The sequence below is a fragment of the Megascapheus bottae genome, chromosome 1 (assembly GCF_031878675.1).
Source record: "Megascapheus bottae isolate mThoBot1 chromosome 1, mThoBot2.hap1, whole genome shotgun sequence".
NCBI lineage: Eukaryota > Metazoa > Chordata > Mammalia > Rodentia > Geomyidae > Megascapheus > Megascapheus bottae.
Window position 1 is genome coordinate 58847316 of NC_143509.1, and position 18049 is coordinate 58865364.

At 45.1% G+C, this 18049-nt stretch overlaps 1 protein-coding gene across 1 annotated transcript in view; it reads left to right on the forward strand.

Moving 5' to 3' along the window:
• Positions 1–1340: 1340 nt before the first annotated feature.
• Fstl1 (follistatin like 1) overlaps positions 1341–18049 on the forward strand; it is a 52457-nt gene continuing 35748 nt past the window's right edge. The window contains exons 1-2 of the mRNA XM_090345608.1: positions 1341–1451; positions 1577–1633. Coding sequence (XP_090201734.1) covers positions 1449–1451; positions 1577–1633 — 60 coding nt within the window. The 5' untranslated portion in view covers positions 1341–1448. The remainder of the gene's footprint in view (positions 1452–1576; positions 1634–18049) is intronic.

The following is an 18049-nucleotide window of genomic DNA, read 5'->3' on the forward strand; positions in this document are numbered from 1 at the left end:
CAGGCTTGTCCCACAAGTATGAGTTTCCACAAGCCCTCTCCACATGGGGTGGCCATGTTCAGTTCTGGGGTGCACTTCTAGCAGGCCCATGGCCCCGCAGCTCTACAGCTGGCCATCGTTTCAGCTTTCACCATGAGCCAAGCTGGTGTTCGTGAGTCTGGAGACCCGCCTCCATGGATTCTGATCTAGCTCGGGGACCGTGTGTTATTTGGAAGCCCCTTCAAATTTCACAGTAGGCACTCAACGAACCTTAGTAAAGAGTGACTAGGCCAAGTGGAGGGAACAGTGGGAAGACAAACTTGGCAGGGAGGGTCGGGGTGGGAGGATGTGATGGAGTGGACGGAAAGGCTGCCCTCAGCAAGCAAGGCAGGAAGTTGGGAGTCAGGGACAAAGGCAGATGCAGTCTTTCAGTGGAGATGGAGGAACCGGGCGGGAGCCCCAAGGGCAGCCAGCCAGAGGTGCTCTCTCTCCTTTCCCAGTGCAGGCGATGCTCTGACTTGGGAATGGAAGTGGAGAGGAGCTCTCGAGAGCAACACCTGGCTCTGGAAGGGAGCTGGGGGTTACAGCAACTAGGAAAAGAAGTGGCCGCTCACCCTCCCCTGCTTGGGAAGAAAAGTGGGCAGCCTTGGGCCTGGGAAATACAAGGTGTCAAGTCGATTCCTTCTCCGTGTCAACCACAAGGCAAGTGAAGCCATCATGTAAGGAGGTGACACACTTTTGGAGAAGTTAATGGTGGCAGCAGGAAATCCACGAGTGAACTCAGAGTCCACTGGCGAGGCTCCGGTCCCAGCCCCCCCCCCACGCCCGCCCCCTGCGCTCGGGCTGCAGTGCCGACCTGGTCCTGGGACTGCGGGGCTCTCCACACTCCGGACCCGCCGTCGTTCCCTGGTGGGGGCTGCTTAGGCTTCAGGCCACGGGGTGGAGGGGCACCTATTTTTCAGGGTTGGGACGCCAGCCGCGGTCGCAGACCCCGCGGTTGCGCCCACCTGGCCGCCACCGCAGGCTGGGCCCGGGCTGCCCGCAGGCCCGGCCGCCCTTCCCGGGGGTGGGGTTTCCTCTGCCTCTTGGGTTCGCCTTTGTTGCTGCGCCCCCGGGACGCCCCTCTTCGTCCTTCGCCCCAGCGTCCGGCAGGCGTGAGGGGCGTCCGGGGGGCGGGGTCGATCGGGTAGAGGGGCTGAGGCAGTTTCGGGGCGCACTGGGGCTCCCCGGAGCCAGGGGGAGGCAGGGGGAAGGGAGGGGAGCCGGGAGCCGCGGGGGCCGCTGCTGCAGAAGGGGGAGGAGAATGGGGAGGAGCTGGGGGGCAGGCGCTCCGGGAAGGAGGGGTCTTAAGGGGCGGCGAGCCCAGGTCGGATTTCCTCCGAGGCTGGCGGGCGGCTGAGCTCCCACCTTCGCCTAGAGCGCTCGCCGCGGCCCCCTCGTCCTGCGCCCCCGGATTCCAGGACACAGCCATGGTGAGCGCGGGGCGCGCGGCGCGGGGAACGGACCGCCCCGGGGCTCGGGGGTGTCTGGGCGGAGGGGACGAAGCCTGCGGGACCCGGAGAAGTTTCCTTCAGTCTCGCTCCCTTCTCTTCCGCAGATGTGGAAACGCTGGCTGGCACTGGCCCTGGTGGCGGTGGCCTGGGTGCACGCGGAGGTAGGTGAGGGGCTGGGGAGGGCGGAGGGCCCGGGGCGCTGGGCTCCGGGGCGCCGCGGTCTGCGCGCGGACTGCGGGGCGTGCGTCCTGGGGATGCGCGCCGGGCTGGGGCGGGGAGTCTGCGCACTCGGCGTGAAGTGGGGCTTCGGGGCGCTCCCCGCAGAAAGGCGACTCGGCAAACTTGAGTCCCCAGACCTGGAGAGGCCCTCGAGGTCCACTGCGCCTGCTGTGGAGGGGAGGGGGCGCCAGGGGCGACGGGAGCCGCACCCGAGTTCCACGAGGCGCCCGGATTTGTTCCCCTCACTTCAGAGGAAATCCAGAATAGTTAGGGACTTTTCCTTTCCAAGTCTCTCCTGGGGAGGGGAGGAGCCGAGGAATTCTTTTGGAGCCAAATTCTCTCCTCTCCCTCTCCCTCTCTTCTCTCTCTTTCTCTCTCTCAAGTCTGATTCCTTGAAGTTTATTTTCATCTTTTTAAAGTGCCCTGGGATTTTCGGTTATTATCTGAGTCATATAACAGCCTTTTAAACACTAATTTTTCTTTCAAATTTATGTTGTGCGAAGCGTGACAGATCTGCAGCGCTGCCCTTTTGGAGGTTCTGTGATCACAGTTAAAGCATTTCAGCGCTTCCCCCACCCCACCCCCCTTTTCGTTGTTTTTCTTTTTTGGTAATGTTTTCTTTTCAACTCCAGTGACCTTCCTGAGACACTACAAACAAACCAACAAACCTATTGCTCGCAAGTCCCTCCATTAACTCAAAAGTTTATGGACAGAAAATAAACAATTCTAAATTCCCTGGCCTCTAGTCTACAGAAAAGTGAGGTCAGAAACTAAACATTTGATAATTATGGCAGGAAATGTGGAAGGAATTAGAAAAGCATGAGGGAGAAGAAATGGAATGCACATTACAAAATAAATGGCTTTCTGGAGGGTAGTTTATGGTCCCCCTCAGAGTTTTTCCTTAAAAGAGTTCAGTCCCACCCTGGACCCCACAACTGGACTCTGCCCCAGAATTCATAAATGGTACCAAATCTTTATGGTTAAAAGGGGGGCGGGCGGTAGTGTGGGCTAGTGGTAGAGTGCTTGCCTAGCATGCACGAAGCCATGGTTTTGATTCCTTGGTTCCCCATACACAGAAAAAGCCAGAAGTGGCGCTGTGGCTAAAGTGGCAGAGTGCCTGCCTTGAGCAAAAAGTGTCCAAGGACAGTGCCCAGCCCCTGAGTTCAGGGGCAAAAAAAAAAAAAAAAAAAAAAAAAAAAAATCAAAAGACACACTATTGAAGTTTCTTTTAACTCATTTCATTACTGGTTGAGTGAAATGAAAATATAGCACATAATTGTTGGGTAACTACTCTGTGTTGTGTGTCTGTGTACGCTTGTGTGTGTTTGTACTGGGGCTTGAACTCAGGCCTCATTTAATGCTTAGCTTTTTTGCTCAAGACTGGTGGTGCTCTTCCTCTTGAGTCACACCTCCAATTCCTAAAAAATCCTTTTTAATGGTAGAAAAATTGAATCAGAAAGGTTTATGTAACTTATGATCCCTTCAGCTGTTTATGATAGGGGCAGGACTTGAACCAAAGTCTGATAGTGGACCCTAGACTTTTAATCACACACAACTCCTCCCCCCTCCCACACACCCAAGAGTGAAGGCTTGACATTTATTAAGTACAATGGCCATGTGTATTACCTGCATCATTTCCTTGAAAGTTCTCCAGTCTCATAAGGTCAGTTTTGTTAAACCCATTTTAAAGAGACGGGGACTGATTTAAGGAAACTATAAAACTGTCTAACAGCACACAAGTGATTAATTCTGGAGGAGGATATGAAACTATCTCTCCATATCTTTGCAGCACTCCCCACCTTAGACTCCAGCCTACTTCTCATCTGTTTTGTATGTCAGAGTTTAAATTGGAGGCTATAACCCTCTTCATGGCAGGCTGAGCCCTGCTGAAGGAGCTCTCCTCCATCCCCTGCTGTGGCCCTCAAAAGACAGCTGAAGTTCTGTGATGGATGAGGTGAATCCCTGGTTAGGGTTATGGCATGCTTAAGAATTGCCAGCTAGTGTGTGAAATGACTTTCTGAACTGGAATGGAAATTTGAGGGGGAGGGGCTATTCACCACCAGGCTGTGTGGCCCAAAGCCAGGGATGTGTTATAGACAAGTTATATCTCATACTTGGCCTTCCTTTGTTCAACCCTGCAGGGTAAAGCTAGCATGGGTAGGAAGTTCTCCCTGCAGCCATTTCCTGCTAGTGGAAGAGCATCTAGCACTTTCACAATTCCCAAGCAGAATCCACAGGGAAAAGGGCAAAGTAGAGAAGTGCTGAGACATGAAAACTGAAGAAGCTGCTGCAGAAAAAAAAAAAAAGCTGTGGAGTCAGGGCTTGCATACACTAGAGAGAGGAGAGACAGGAGCTAGTGTGTGTGTGTGTGTGTGTGTGTGTGTGTGTGTGTGCGCGTGCACACATGTATGCACGCAACCTTTGTCTGGCCCTGTGGGCAACATTTGGCAACTTCTTAAGCCAGGTGTTAATGACACACCTTTCATTATAAATAAACAAGGTAAATTAACCAACTTCTTAGGAGACTTGAGGTTTGGATATATTTTAAACAATGTATTTTGTAGTTAATGGTGGTGGCAGTATAACTTTTTTTTCTAATAAACTCTGAAGACATTCAGCAAACACTCAGATGTGGTATTTATAGTCAATACTGCATGAGCAGTACTAAAATTAGTGTAAATATCATTGAGCTTTTAAACAATGACGTTGAGAGGATTTTTTTTTTTTTGCCATTTGTGGGCCTTGAACTTAGGACCTGAGCACTGTCCTTGAGCCACAGCACCACTTCCAGCTTTTTTCTATGTATGTGGTAAAGAGGAATCGAACCCCAGTCTTCATGCGTGCTAACAAGCACTCTACCACTAGGCCAAACTCCCAGCCAAATTGAGAGGATTTTAAAGTGAAGTTTCTTGGTGCTTTTTGCTTCAGTGTGAACACAAAGATTCAGTTTATATTTTTCAAAAATAGTGTAATCACTTTACAAATCATGTTGCCATTTGAAGAAGCCAAAGCCTATGGAATAAACAATGGGAAAGATAAAACAGCAGCCAGAATAGCTGGAAGTGCCAAGACTTGTAAATCTCATTTGGTTACGTTTGATAAACTATTAACAAATCTCAGTAGGGGAAGTATTATTGTTTTTAGGTTTTCCAAGGCCTTGCTTGGCTCTTCAAAGTTATTCATGTGTGTGTAGCTCCTGGGGCTTAAACTCCACTCAGGACCTGAGCACTTTCCTTGAGTTGTTTTTTATTTCCCTCAATCACAACACTGTACCACTTGAGCCACAGCTACACTTCTGGCTTTTTAGTGGTTAATTGAAGAGAAGAGTCTCATAGACTTTCCTGCTTGGGTTCGCTTTGAATCAGAATCCTCAGATCTCAACTTCCTGAATTGTTACAGCTAGAGACATGAGCTACCAGTGCCTAGCTTAGAGTGGCTTTTCAATTGTTTCCTTCATTTTCTTCCCACCTCTCTTCTTTCCTTCCTTGCTTCCCTCTTTTCTTCCCTCTCTCCTTATAGACCCATTCTCACTATGCATTTGAATTGTCTCCATTTGAATTCTACCGTATCAATTATGCACACATCCATGTACTCCTAAGAGTTCGTCTTGCAAGAGGTTGTTGAGTGACTCTGTATGTCTATATGATAGCATCTGGCCATGGAATGGGCAGTAACAGAGGAGGGCTTCTACCAAACACAAGGGCTGTTTCCTCTCTCTTTACTTCTTCCAACTAAGCCACTGTAGCCCTTTGAAAAACTGGTGGTGGAGGTCTGTGTTGAGAATTTAATTTTCTCTCTGGAGTCTTGGTCAGTGGATCTCTGGACACTTTAACATGGCAGGCAGGAGGGTATGCCCTGGTTCACATGCCTACTTCCGGAGGACAGCCTTGGCAAGTGCCCAAGTGTTGATTTGTCCTTTGTTAGTCTTCACTCTGATTCTCAGCATTCCCAAGCTGATGTACAAGGAGCAGACTTACAAATCCACTCTCTTATTCTAGTAAGGGATCGACACTTGACCTATGAACGCTTGAGTGCATCATCTAAGTCCTAAGAGACTAAGAGAGTAGTAAGGAGAAGTAGGAAGAGATCTACAGATGGAACAGTTCTTTGTGATAGGGAAGCCATATTAGGCAATTATCTGGGCTTTATCCCTCAGAGCCATGCTGTGCACTCCATTCTCCAGCCTATTAACCATACGTGGTCAGTGGCTGGGAGTTCATTCGCTGATTTGGAAGCTCCTTTACATCTTGAGAACTGTTCTGAGCAGGCTCAGGTAGGCCTAGAGTGTAACTATATCCAAGGACTGCTGCTGCACAGAGCTGCAGTTGTGTAGGAGCCACTGAAATGATCCATTGTTTATCCTTTGGCAGATAAATTACTTATTGAGATGGTAAAGTCCACTATTAGAAGTTGGGGGATTGAAGCATAGCAGAAACCCTGCCAGATAACCCAAATGGATGGACAAGCATGCGGCACAGCAAAGCCACTGAGAATTTCTATAATATCACAGCAAGTCAGATTGTCAGAAAGTAGGAATCAATTCACAGACCCACAGGTGCAAAAGAAGAAGAAGTGGGGCCGTCTGCACTGTAGTGACCTAATAACCTCAAAGGAAATGTCCCAAAGAAGAAAATAAGGCAGAATATCACAAGCTTCCCCAAGAACAAAAAGTAAGGATGAGCTGTAAATACCAGTGGCCAGACTTTCTTTTTCCTCTTCTTCTCCAAATAACAGGAGATTCAGTAGGACATTTCTAGTGGATGCACATTTTATTAGATTAATGATGCCAGATAGTAACTGGGTGTGTTGATGAAGTGCCTGTAGTCTCAGCTGTTTGCGGAAGAGAGGTAGAAGGATCATTTGAACATATGTCTGGGCAATATAATTAGACCCTATCTTAAAAAAATACCAGATATTATACGACTAAAAACAAAACCCTTAAGTCTTAAATGAATTGAATAGTGTCTTTGGAGATCTCTGAGTCTTTTGCAATGTCTTTTCTCCAAAATGGAACCATTTATGGCATAGGCATAGGACTTGCCATCTCCATGTCAGTCATGTGGCCTTGTCTACATGCAGTTCAAATAGTAGGCCCATGGCAGCTTCCTTACACTATATGTTATAATGTGATGGTGAACAGGTATCTTTACAGTTGACATAGAAGCTTCTTTTTATTTGAATACTCTTTTACATTAGTCAAGCATGTAAATCTTTAGTGTATAGGTTGATGAACTTACATCTGCATATTCCCAGATCATCACCTCCCAGCCAAGACAGAGAGGAAGCTGGTGCAGAAAAGACATTATTGTCTCAGTGTATGAAGACTTACAGTGAAAACCCTGAGTGATAAGGCAATGGTCTTATGCATTTCATGCTTCCTTCCCCATTGGTGATATCCTTTCATTAGCCCTGTCTCTTGGTGTTTGGCCTTAACTAACATTTGGCAAGCTTTTAACCCATGCCTTGGCAATATGAGCCTTTAATAATTATTGAAAAGGCAAATTAACCTTTTCCATGAAACTTGCAATTTTAAGCATGTTAACTTGTAGTTAACTGTGCTTACCTTTTCCTTCTTAGGCATTAATGGCCTACAGCAAACACAATTCAATGCAGCCTTTATTGATGTGAATTCATTTTAGTAAACTTTAGGTCAACTTTAGGAGCTCTTTCTAGACTGTTTTGTGAATGGGATTCTAGGATTGTTACACTTACTGTGTCGTCTACACTGAGAAACTAAGTTAAGGAAAGGAAGTCAAAACATTGAAGCTGACCATTTTTCCCCGGGCATTATTATGTTTCAGGAGAGTCTACAAAATATGTCCTTTATGTTATTCTTGCCAGCTAAAAACTTAAACCACCAAATATCCAATAGGAGAAGGCTGAATACATCACAGTAAAGACATTTGTACCTCATCAAGTTAAGTTTCTAAAACATTATCTGTGGCCAGGGGAATTGGTTTGGATTTCTTTGTTGTCATTATTTTTGGTTTTGTCAGTCATGGGGCTTGAACTCTGAGCCTGGGCACCATCCTTGAGCTCTTCAGCTTAAGGCTCATGCTCTCCCACTTGAGCCACAGTACCACTTCCTGTTGGGGGTTATTTTATCCTTTGCTAGTCTATATTCTCTATAGACTGTACTCTTTTTTATGTTCCTTAAACATTGTTTTGTTTTATTTAAAACAGGGCCTTCTGTTCTTTTTGGGGGGCTTGAACTCAGGGCATAGCTACTGTCCCTGAGCTTCTTTTGCTCAAGGCTAGTGTTCTACCACTTCAGTCACAGCTCCATTTCTGGCTTTTTACTCCTTAATTGGGGATAAGTCTAATGGACTTTCTTGCCCCACTGGCTTTAAACTGCAGTCCTCAGATCTCAGCCTCCTGAGTAGCTAAGGTGACAGGCATGAATCACCAGTGCAGAGCAAGACAGGCTCTTTTTACGTTTCTCAGACGGAACTGCCTTTGCCTCCTGAGGGCTGGTCTTAAAACATGTATCTTTATGCCTTGTATGTCTCCAACATTTTTATGCACATGTTTTATTTTCTTATTCAATATACAACATATTCACATTAACTTTTTCTTTAAATAAGATGGTAAATTTTGGGCTGGGAGTTTGGCCTAGTGGTAGAGTGGTTTCCTAGCATGCACGAAGACCCAGTTCGCTTCCTCGGTACCACATACATAGAAAAAAGCTGGAAATGGTGCTGAGGCTCGAGTGGTAGAGCTCTAACCTTGAGAAAGTCCAAGGACAGTGCTCAGGCCCTGAGCTCAAGCCCAGGACTGGCAAAAAAAAAAAAAAAAAAAAAAAAAAAAGATGGTAAATTTTTCCTGAAAACAGGAAGGGTAACAGAAATCCTCATGATAGCAGAGACTTCGAGGAGTGAATATACAGAATGTAGGCTGTCCAGGGACAGCTTTGAGAGAAGTAGGGTAGGCAGGGCCTGAGCTTCTCTAGCTCAGAACTAGATTTGTCCTCCTTCCAGAGAAATGATCCAATTAATCAAAGAAGTATGTGTCAGTGAGCATGGTGGCACATACCTGGAGTCTGAGGCAGTGGGGACATGAGTTTGAGACTAACCTGGGCTACATAGCAAGATTCTGTCCTAATAAACTAAAAACTAAAGATGTATCTTAACAGTAGAGTACTTCTCTACTATGTGTAGGGACCTTGCAATGAAAAAAATGTTCGCAATGAGCTTATTAAAAATTGTAGGCAGGGCCGGGAGTTTGGCCTAGTGGTTAAAGTGCTTGCCTGGCATGCATGAAGACCCGGGTTCGATTCCTTGGTACCACCTATATAGAAAAAGCCGGAAATGGAGCTGAGGCTCAAGTGGTAGAGCTCTAGCCTTGAGAAAGTCCAAGGACAGTGCTCAGACCCTGAGCTCAAGCCCATGACTGGCAAAAAAAAAAATTAAATTAAAAAAAATAAAAATTGTAGGCAAGGGGCCGAGAGTTTGGCCTAACATGCACGAAGATCTGGGTTCAATTCCTTGGTACCACTCACAGAGAAAAAAGCTGAAAGTGGTGCTGTGGCTCGAGTGGTAGAGCACTAGCCTTGAGAAAGTTCAAGGACAGTGCCCAGGCCCTGAACTCAAGCCCAGGATCGGCAAAAACAAAGACAAAACAGAAATTGTAGGCAATAAAAATGAGAACCTCTCAACAGTGAGATGAGCAGCTCATGAGAATAGCCCAAATGTTGCATTTGTACCACCACTACTTCTCCCTTATTCATGATACAGACATTGCTAATCAATCATAGAATTTTTTCCTAGGGAGCTAGAATGAAGGTTTGAAAATCTAACAATGTTCTGCACATCTAGTAGCAATCATTAGAATCCGTATGTGAGATGAAAACAATTTGCCATTTCTGCTGAAATAATCAATCCAAGTTGACAAACACTGACAAATGTTTAGCCCAAATTAGGATAATTAGAAGGCAGAGTTCAGGACTGTGAACTAACAAAGCAGCCTGGAAGTAATAGGTGAGACAGCTGAGGTACCAAATGACTACAAATGTCAGGGAAATCACATATACCAGTTTCTGGCCCAAGATTCTAATTTCTTTTTAATAAATCTGACATTCTTCAATTAAGCCAATCCATCTAATGTTGGCCATCAATAAAAATATGATAATGAGAAATTTCTGGGCTGTTCTGATGATGTAAACAGTTGCTCTTGCTAAAACTCCAAGAGCTGTTGCTGTCATAGATAACAGCTTCAACATTAGCAGAGTCTGGAAATAACTTGCTAATAGAATGTTCTTTGGGTAGTTGGAATACAAAATAGAGCCTATAAATTTGCATTTTGTGCTGTAGCTGCAAGACTTCCATGTAATCTCTTCACAGACTTTTTATATCCTCATTTGGAAGCCATCACCATTAAACTATTCCCAGGATTAAGTCCTGGATTTATGACCCCTAGTTAGTCCTTGAATAATCCCAGACACTATTTGTAACCAAGCACTACTGTTGCCGTTTGATATATGGCAAAGTCTGCACCATGCTGTAGGGCAAGGTGTGTGTGTGTGTGTGTGTGTGTGTGTGTGTGTGTGTGTGTGTATCATGGGATACTGGCTTGAGTTAATGTACCTTTTGTTGATTTCTAGATTAAATCCTCTGTCTGAGACAAACTGTCTTTTCCTCTGCCCATCATCTGTCTTTCAGTGATAGTTAATAAAGGTAATTCATTCATTTCTAGAAGTACTAGGCATTGTACCCGTCACTTGGCACATGTGCTGCCATCAGGAACAGTGATGGATTAATGGGCACCATTGTACACCTCTGGTGTTGTTTATTTGTTTGTTTTTTTTTCAGAGCTGAGGATTAAACTCAGGACCTTGCACTTGCCAGGCAAGTGCTTTTCAGCTGAGCTAAATCCCCCACTGAGGTTCTCGGTTCTGAGGGATTTCCTCTACCATCACTCCTGTGTGGCTCAAGTGGCTCTAGGTCCTGGAGGAACCCATTCTGCAGCTTTGGCAGTACCTACTACTCCTTCCTCATCTCTACCCCCTACTCCACACAATCTTGAAATCAGTGGTGAGATGGATGTGTGCGGGGGGAGCTCTTCCTACTCAGGATTTCAGAGGCTCCACTGGGGCAGCATGAAGAGGCCATTTTCATCCAGTTCACCTTGTCCTTGTGGTTAGTATGCCCAGGAGGCGGCAGCTGCCTTGAACAGAACTTCATTTGGACTTGTGTCTTCCTTGGTGCTGTGGTTTTCTTTCAGCTTCCCATTTTCACCACACTTGAAGCTTCCCCCAGCTCCCTCCTTCATGGTCTCCTCCTTGTTTCATGAGTGGTTTCCTGTGTGTGTGTGTGTGTGTGTGTGTGTGTGTGTGTGTGTGTGTGTGTGTGTGTGTTCTGGTGCTGGAGAATGAACTTGGGACCTACCATTTCCTTGGTAAGTACCTACCACTGAGCCATACCTAGCTCCGGTCTGTCTTTTAACAGACGTTTATTTTTGTTTTTTGTTGTTTTGTTTATTGTTTTTGTTGTTTTTAGGTAGAGTCCTGCTACATAGAGATCTCAGTCTCTACTTGGGTTCAGCTCCAGCTGCTTCTCTGACTTGCCTTGGAATGTGGGGTTTTTTTTGTTTTTTTTGTTTTTTTGCCAGTCCTGGGCTTGAGCTCAGGGCCTGACACTGTCCTTGGACTCTTTTCTCAAAGCTAGAGCTCTACCACTTGAACCTCAGCACCACTTCCAGCTTTTTTCTATGTATGTGGTACCAAGGAATTGAACCCGGGTCTTCGTGCATTCTAGGCAAGCACTCTGCCAGTAGGCCAAACTCCCAGCCCAAAATGTGGTTCTTACATCAGAACATTTGCAGCTAAGGCAAATTCTGGAGATGTTTAAGCCATTTTTCTAGTCTTTGGATATATTCACAGAAGTTCCATATTAAAGAATTAATTGGCCAAGTTGCAAGATGGTTTAAAACTCCAACCTAAGCTAGGTGCTGGTGGCTCATGGCTGTAATCCTAGCTGCTCAGGAGGCTGAGATCTGAGAGTCATAGTTGGAAACCAGTCCAGGCAGACAGATCTGAGAGACTCTTACCTCTATCTAAAGAGCAAAAGACCAGAACTGTTCATCCAGTGGTAGCGTTCCAGCCTTGAGTTACAAAAACTCAGAGAGCAGACATGGCCCTGAGTTCAAGCTCCAGTCTTCCAGCTTAGTTGTTGGAAATGGCCATAGAGCCACCAGTAGGAAAGGGTATTTATAGGAAGGCAGGTTTTCCCCCTAACTCACCTCCAGAGCTTCTGAAACTCAAGATAACTCACCACGTGATGCTCTTTGCACTGCCTATCTATTCTGTATCTTGCTTTTTTGTTTTGGGATGTGTGTGTATGTATGTGTGTGTGTGTGTGTGTGTGTGTGTGTGTGTGTGTGTGTGTGTGTAATAGTACTGGGGCTTGAACTTAAGGTCTGAGTGCTGTTCTTCTAACTTTTTCACTCAAGGCTGAAACACAGTTCCCATTTAGCTTTTTTTGGTGGTTCATTGGGGATCAAAGTCTACTGCTCTTTATTGCCTGAAGATGGCTTTGAACCACAATCCTCAGTTCCTAACAGGCACTTGATTATATCTGTACATTTTATCAGCTAATTTCATGCTGTCTTGGGTCTTGCCAGAAGCCAGTTTTTTTTTGTGGCTGTCCCTCCTGAATAAACTGAAACAAATGAACACTTTTATATCATGTTCTTTTGCCTCCATGGTGTGTTCCTTTGGGCTGTTGCCCATTTCAGGCCAGTTGAGGAAGTGTGATTTCCCAGGACTTAAGCAAAGCATTGCCAGCCCTTGTCTAATTGGGATTAGCTGAACTTTTCTGGGAGCACAGCTGAATTCCAGCTCCTGGGAAGAAATGCCTTATACAGAGTGAGCCCCAGCCTGGAGCCTGTCAGAGCCTGTGTCATATGTTTGCATTAGCTGAACAAAAAGGGACAGGCTTTCCGGCCTGGCTCCCTTCCTCCCCTCTCACCCCTCCACTGGGAGAGGCCGGTAAAAGTCTAGACAGTGTCTGCTTGGCACCATGCCTTTCCAGCACAGCCCACATAGTTCTGCAGCTCTGGCCGACTTTTGGTTGCCTTTCTTCACTTGTTTCTCTCACTTTCTTAGCCTTAAACCTATGGAGGGATGGCGTGAGCCACATAGGTAGGAGACAGGTGAGTTTATTGGTAGTCTGGCCAGGGTTCCGTGGCCCTGAGAGACAGAATTGAGAAAGCAGCTACCTAACTGCTGACTGATGCCATGGCTGAGGTTTATATCCCCGAAAAGAGCTGGCCTCAAATGAGCCTACATGATTGGCCAGAGAAGGACTGGGGTGAATAAACCAGGATAGATACACAGGTGTAAATGACTTATTACATCACATGGACTTGGGCAGGTACCTGACCCTTCATCTCAAAGTAGGATATGGGAGTGGGAGAGCCCTGAAACACAGCTCTGAAAGTCTACTCATGAAACTCTACTCTTCCATGTGGATATTGGGGCTTGAACTCGGGGCCTTGCGCACTCCCTGAGCATTTTCGCTCAAAGCTGGTGTTCTACACTCAAAGCTCTTCTACCACAGCTCCATCTCTGGCTTTTTGCTGTGTAGCTGGAGATAAGAATGTCCTAAATTTGTTTGCCTGCACTGGTTGTACACACACACACACGCTATTGGAACAGCTAAATCTAGTGACACCAATAGCCACCCTGACCACACACTACACTCAGAGACATACTCGAGTCCCTTTTCCTGTGAGGGTCTCTGTTTAGGTTCTGTAACTTTCTGTTGCATCTTGGTGGTCAGCTCAGTTCACCAAAATCTACATTGACGTGGAGGCAGACGTGCACACGTGTGCTCAGGGCACTGATTCCACTTCTCCAAGACTGCTGCAACCTTCACTCCTCACTAATGCTGTATGTATGGTCCTGCAATTAATTAGGAGCAGGATGAAGATGAGAGCACTAGCAGAAGCAGAGTAGTCACCTGGCTTCTCCTTAGAGTCTCAAAGATCTTGGGAGTGAATCCATTTAGGTTTGGCTGCCTTCTCTGGTCTTTTCATTCTTTCTTTTTTTTCTTTCCTTTCTTAATCTGTGTGGCCTTGGCCTTGCCCACAGCACATTTCCTGGTTAAGTGTTTATTTTAAGGCAAAGCTTTCACTTTATATGTTTATTGGTGCCTGCACCATGTTCAACAGAAGAGTCATTTTCTGCAGAGCTGGATAACGATCAAAGAAAACCCCCAGCACAAGGAACAGCCACTTCAGTGTGGGTCCATTTTGGTTTTCTTAATTTCCTTTCTAGAGGACAGGCCCAGAAGGAGAGTGGGATGGGGAGGCATTTTGAGGAGAGGCCAGAACATTAGAGTCTTTGCTAAAGGTTGGGTATAATAAATTCAATACTTGCTGCAGACTTTTCTTCTCCCCTCCACTTCCCCTTCCCTTCCTTCTCCCCCCCCCCTTCTTTCTTGTGCCATTACTGGAACTTAAACTCACTGCCTTGCTCTCTCGCTAGCTTGGTATTTTCCATTCAAGACTATTACTCTGTCACTTGAATTACACGTCCACTTCTGGCTTTTGCTTGTTAATTAGAGATAGGAGTCTGATGGACTTTTCTGCCCAAGCAGGCTTCAAACCATCATCTTCAGATCTCAGTAATTCTATCTGAGTAGGTAGGATTACAGGCGTAACCCTGTAAGGGTAAGCACCCTAATCCATACTTATTTCTTTTCTTTTTTTCATTTATTTTTATTATAATTAATAGAAGGGTTACATTATATTCATCAGAAAGAAGGTGCATTACTTCGCAAACATTGATACTTTCTCATGTCTTGGTCCCCATTTCCCTCCCCCCACCCCCGCCCCTCATCTTGTTTCCCCCCTTCCCTATCCTATTTCAAATAACCAAGTAAGCATATATACAGTATATCAGATAACAAGGTAAAACACTGTAACAATATGAGATAACCAAGGGACAGCAAAAGAGATGAGAGATAACATAGTACATTAAGGACAACAATCACTCATTATATGGCTTTTGTTTCTATATCCTGGAGGTCCTTTCATTTAGTGTCATACTATATGGCCTTGTGTATCTAGGTTTTGTTTTATTGTAAATCTCTGCTATGAGAGCCCAAGGTTTCTACTGATTATGACAAATGAGGGAAACCATTGAGCCTATGTTCCTTTGAGTCTGGTTTACTTCACTTAATATGATTTTTTCTAAGTCTTTCCATTTCCTTACAAATGGGAGGATATCGTTCTTTCTTGTTGATCCACTCATCAACTGAGGGGCATCTGGGTTGGTTCCATATCTTTGCTATGGTAAATAACTTATTTCTTTTCTTTCTTTCTTTTTTTTTTTTTTGCCAGTCCTGGGGCTTGAGCTCGGGGCCTAAACATTGTCTTTGGACTTTCTCAAGGCGAGAGCTCTACCTCTTGAGCAACAGCACCATTTCTGACTTTTTCTATATATGTGGTACCAAGGAATTGAACCTGGGTCTTCGTGCTTGCTACGCAGGCACTAGGCCAAACTCCCGGCCCCATACTTTCTTTATGACATTCATCAGTACTCGTGGAACGTGTTGTTTAAAGGACAGACTGAGCAGCTTACTCACTGAGGTACAATTGGAAAAGAGCCCGTTCTGCTTATTTCTACAAAAGGACACGTAAAATTTAATCTAGACCAGATACTGATAAAGTTGGAGAAAAGATTACATGCCTCCTTGCATTTTTCTGATACCAAAGTCAAGAAACCATGGAGGTGATAAGAAGAAATCCTTTAAAAGTAACAAATGCTTGGGGATCCCTAACACCCACTGCCCTCCCAAGCTGGTCATTTTACAACTTAGATAATTGCATTTTTCCTCCTGTTCCCCTTACACCTCTGATCAAACAGATGCTCCCAGCATTTCTCAAGGCTTCTGTTGTTCTACTGAATTACAGTGCAGATTAGAGAGAATCCCATTCCTCCCCAGTGGTTATGGTTCAGTTTTTTTAATTGAGTTATTTTCCAAGGTAATGTTATCATTTTGCCCAATGTAAATGGTGCTGTCATTTAGTGACTGTAATTACTCATATGTTACAGTGGCCTGGGATATAAAAGACCTCCTCATTCTCTGATGATTTGCTTTTGAGTAATAGGAACAGTCTTTTTTTCTGATTAAGCTGGGGAAGGGAAGAGAGAAAGGTACTCTGATGTCACTAATTGCTATTATAGGCCACAGACATAGAGACTATTGGTTCAGACATGTCAAAAGTCATACTCAGAAAAGTTGCAGCATTCTCTTCGATGGAGAGACAGGATTTCTAAGTATGAAATGAACTAAAATGGGTTTTGCCTAGAAATAGAGAAAGCAAACTGGAAGTAGGACAGTAGTGTTATGGAAAACTGGGAGAAGAAGAGGGAGGTAGCAGTGCAGAAAAAAAACGTTCTCTGTTACTATTCATTGCAGAAGGTTAAACCAATAAAGATGAAGTGATAAAGAAAAGAGTTTCTGGTCTTTATCTGAGTTGCCTCGGGAGGAAGTACTATGAAAGCATAACACTCTGTTGAGAGGTAGGATCCAGAAGATCCACTGTTTTGCAAAGTGAGTGTGTGATGGCACCATGCAAACTCACCACAGAAATGATTGTGTAAAAGCTGTAAGTTAAAATTGCACCGATATAAAGTATGAAGCAAGGGAGGTCATATATATAAAGTGCCTTGAACAAGCACTTAATTAATGGTAGTCACCTTGTTTGCTGTTGCTTACATTCTAAGGGACAATAGAACTGCAGAGCAAGACATAAAAAGCCTAGACCTGTTGTTTGAGTGATGTTAAGGTTTGTGTTAGATAAAATGAGTTTTTGAGCTGTAGGACTTTTCAGAGCTTTGCAATATTCATATCTGTGTTATTTATGAGTCTCTAAGAGGAAAGCATTGAAATTAACAATGTTTTCCAAACACCCTACTATAGCACATTTCAAAACCTATCAAGCCAGGCACTGGTGGCTTACATCTGTAATTCTAGCTACTCAGATCTGAGAATTTCAGTTTGAAGCCAGCCTGGCATAAAAGTCCATGAGACATCTATCTCCAATTAACCAATGAAAGTTGGAAGTAGATGTATGACTCAAGTGGTAGAGAGCCAGCCTTGAGTGACAAAGCTAAGGGATAGAGGGGAAGCCTGGGTTGAAGGTCTAGTGCTGGTACACACACACACACAGTCACACACACTGGTCATTGGCTAGTCTGGATACTTCTGCAAGCACAGTTTATTGACATCTCACACCAGGCCATCGTAGCATTGCTAAGCTCCCTTCCTAAGTGAATTTCATCTCATCAGGAAGTGTAGGAATTATCTAGAGCCCAAGAGAATCTGAGGAAACTCCACTGTGGGCCCTTAGCGTGGTGCTTCCCATACTCACCTATGAGGGTTTGGGGCACCAAATCAAATTTCCTAGGAATTTTTCTCATTATATATTCCACTTTCCTACCATCCGTCCATTAGCAAGTCTATGGGTTCTGCTGGCAGAATATGTCACCTCTGTCTCCATTGCCACCACCCTGCTTCCGTCACCCTGATGCTGGCCTGTTGACCCAGCATCAAGCTTTTCCATCCCTCTTTTCTTATCTTCCTGTCATGTTGCCATACATGGTAGCTTTGGTAAAATACATAGTCTTTGTAAAATGCATAACTGGTCATGTTGCTTTCTTTCTTTGATCTTTTTTGCTTTGCCAGTCCTGAGGCTTGAACTCAGGGCCTGTGCAGTGTCCTTGGACACTTTTGCCCGAGACTAGCACTCTGCCACTCAGGCCACAGCACTACTTCTGACTTTTTCTATCTATATGGTATCTAGGAATCTAACCCAGGGCTTCATGAATGCTAAGAAAGCACTGTACAACTAGGCCATACTTCTGGCCTCGTGTTGCTTTCTGTGTAACACTTTACAATGGCCCTTGTGTTCAATGTTGTGATACATGCCTGTAATTCCTGCCCTTAGGAGTTTGAGGCAATTGGATCTTGAGTTCTAGGCCAGCCTGGGCTCATAGAGAGGCCTTGTTTCAAAAAATCAAACAAGAAGAAACAAAAGAAAAAGAGAAAGTCTATAAGGCCCTGCACTCCAGCCCTGGGATATTTCTTCCAGCTTCTCTCTTCTCCATCTCCATATCAGGCCCTGGGCCACAGCCACGCTGGACTCATTTCCATCTCAGAAAACATAGAAATCCCACCCTGCTTTCGAACTTCTTCACTTTTCTTCTCTAGGTTTCAGCTGAGAAGCATGCTCTAACCACTCCATCCAACCATGCCTTCTGTTCCACATTTCTGCCATTCATACCGTGTTCTCTTCCAGATGTGTTCTTCACAGTCTGACATGAACTTGTTTTATTTGCCTGGTTACTATTC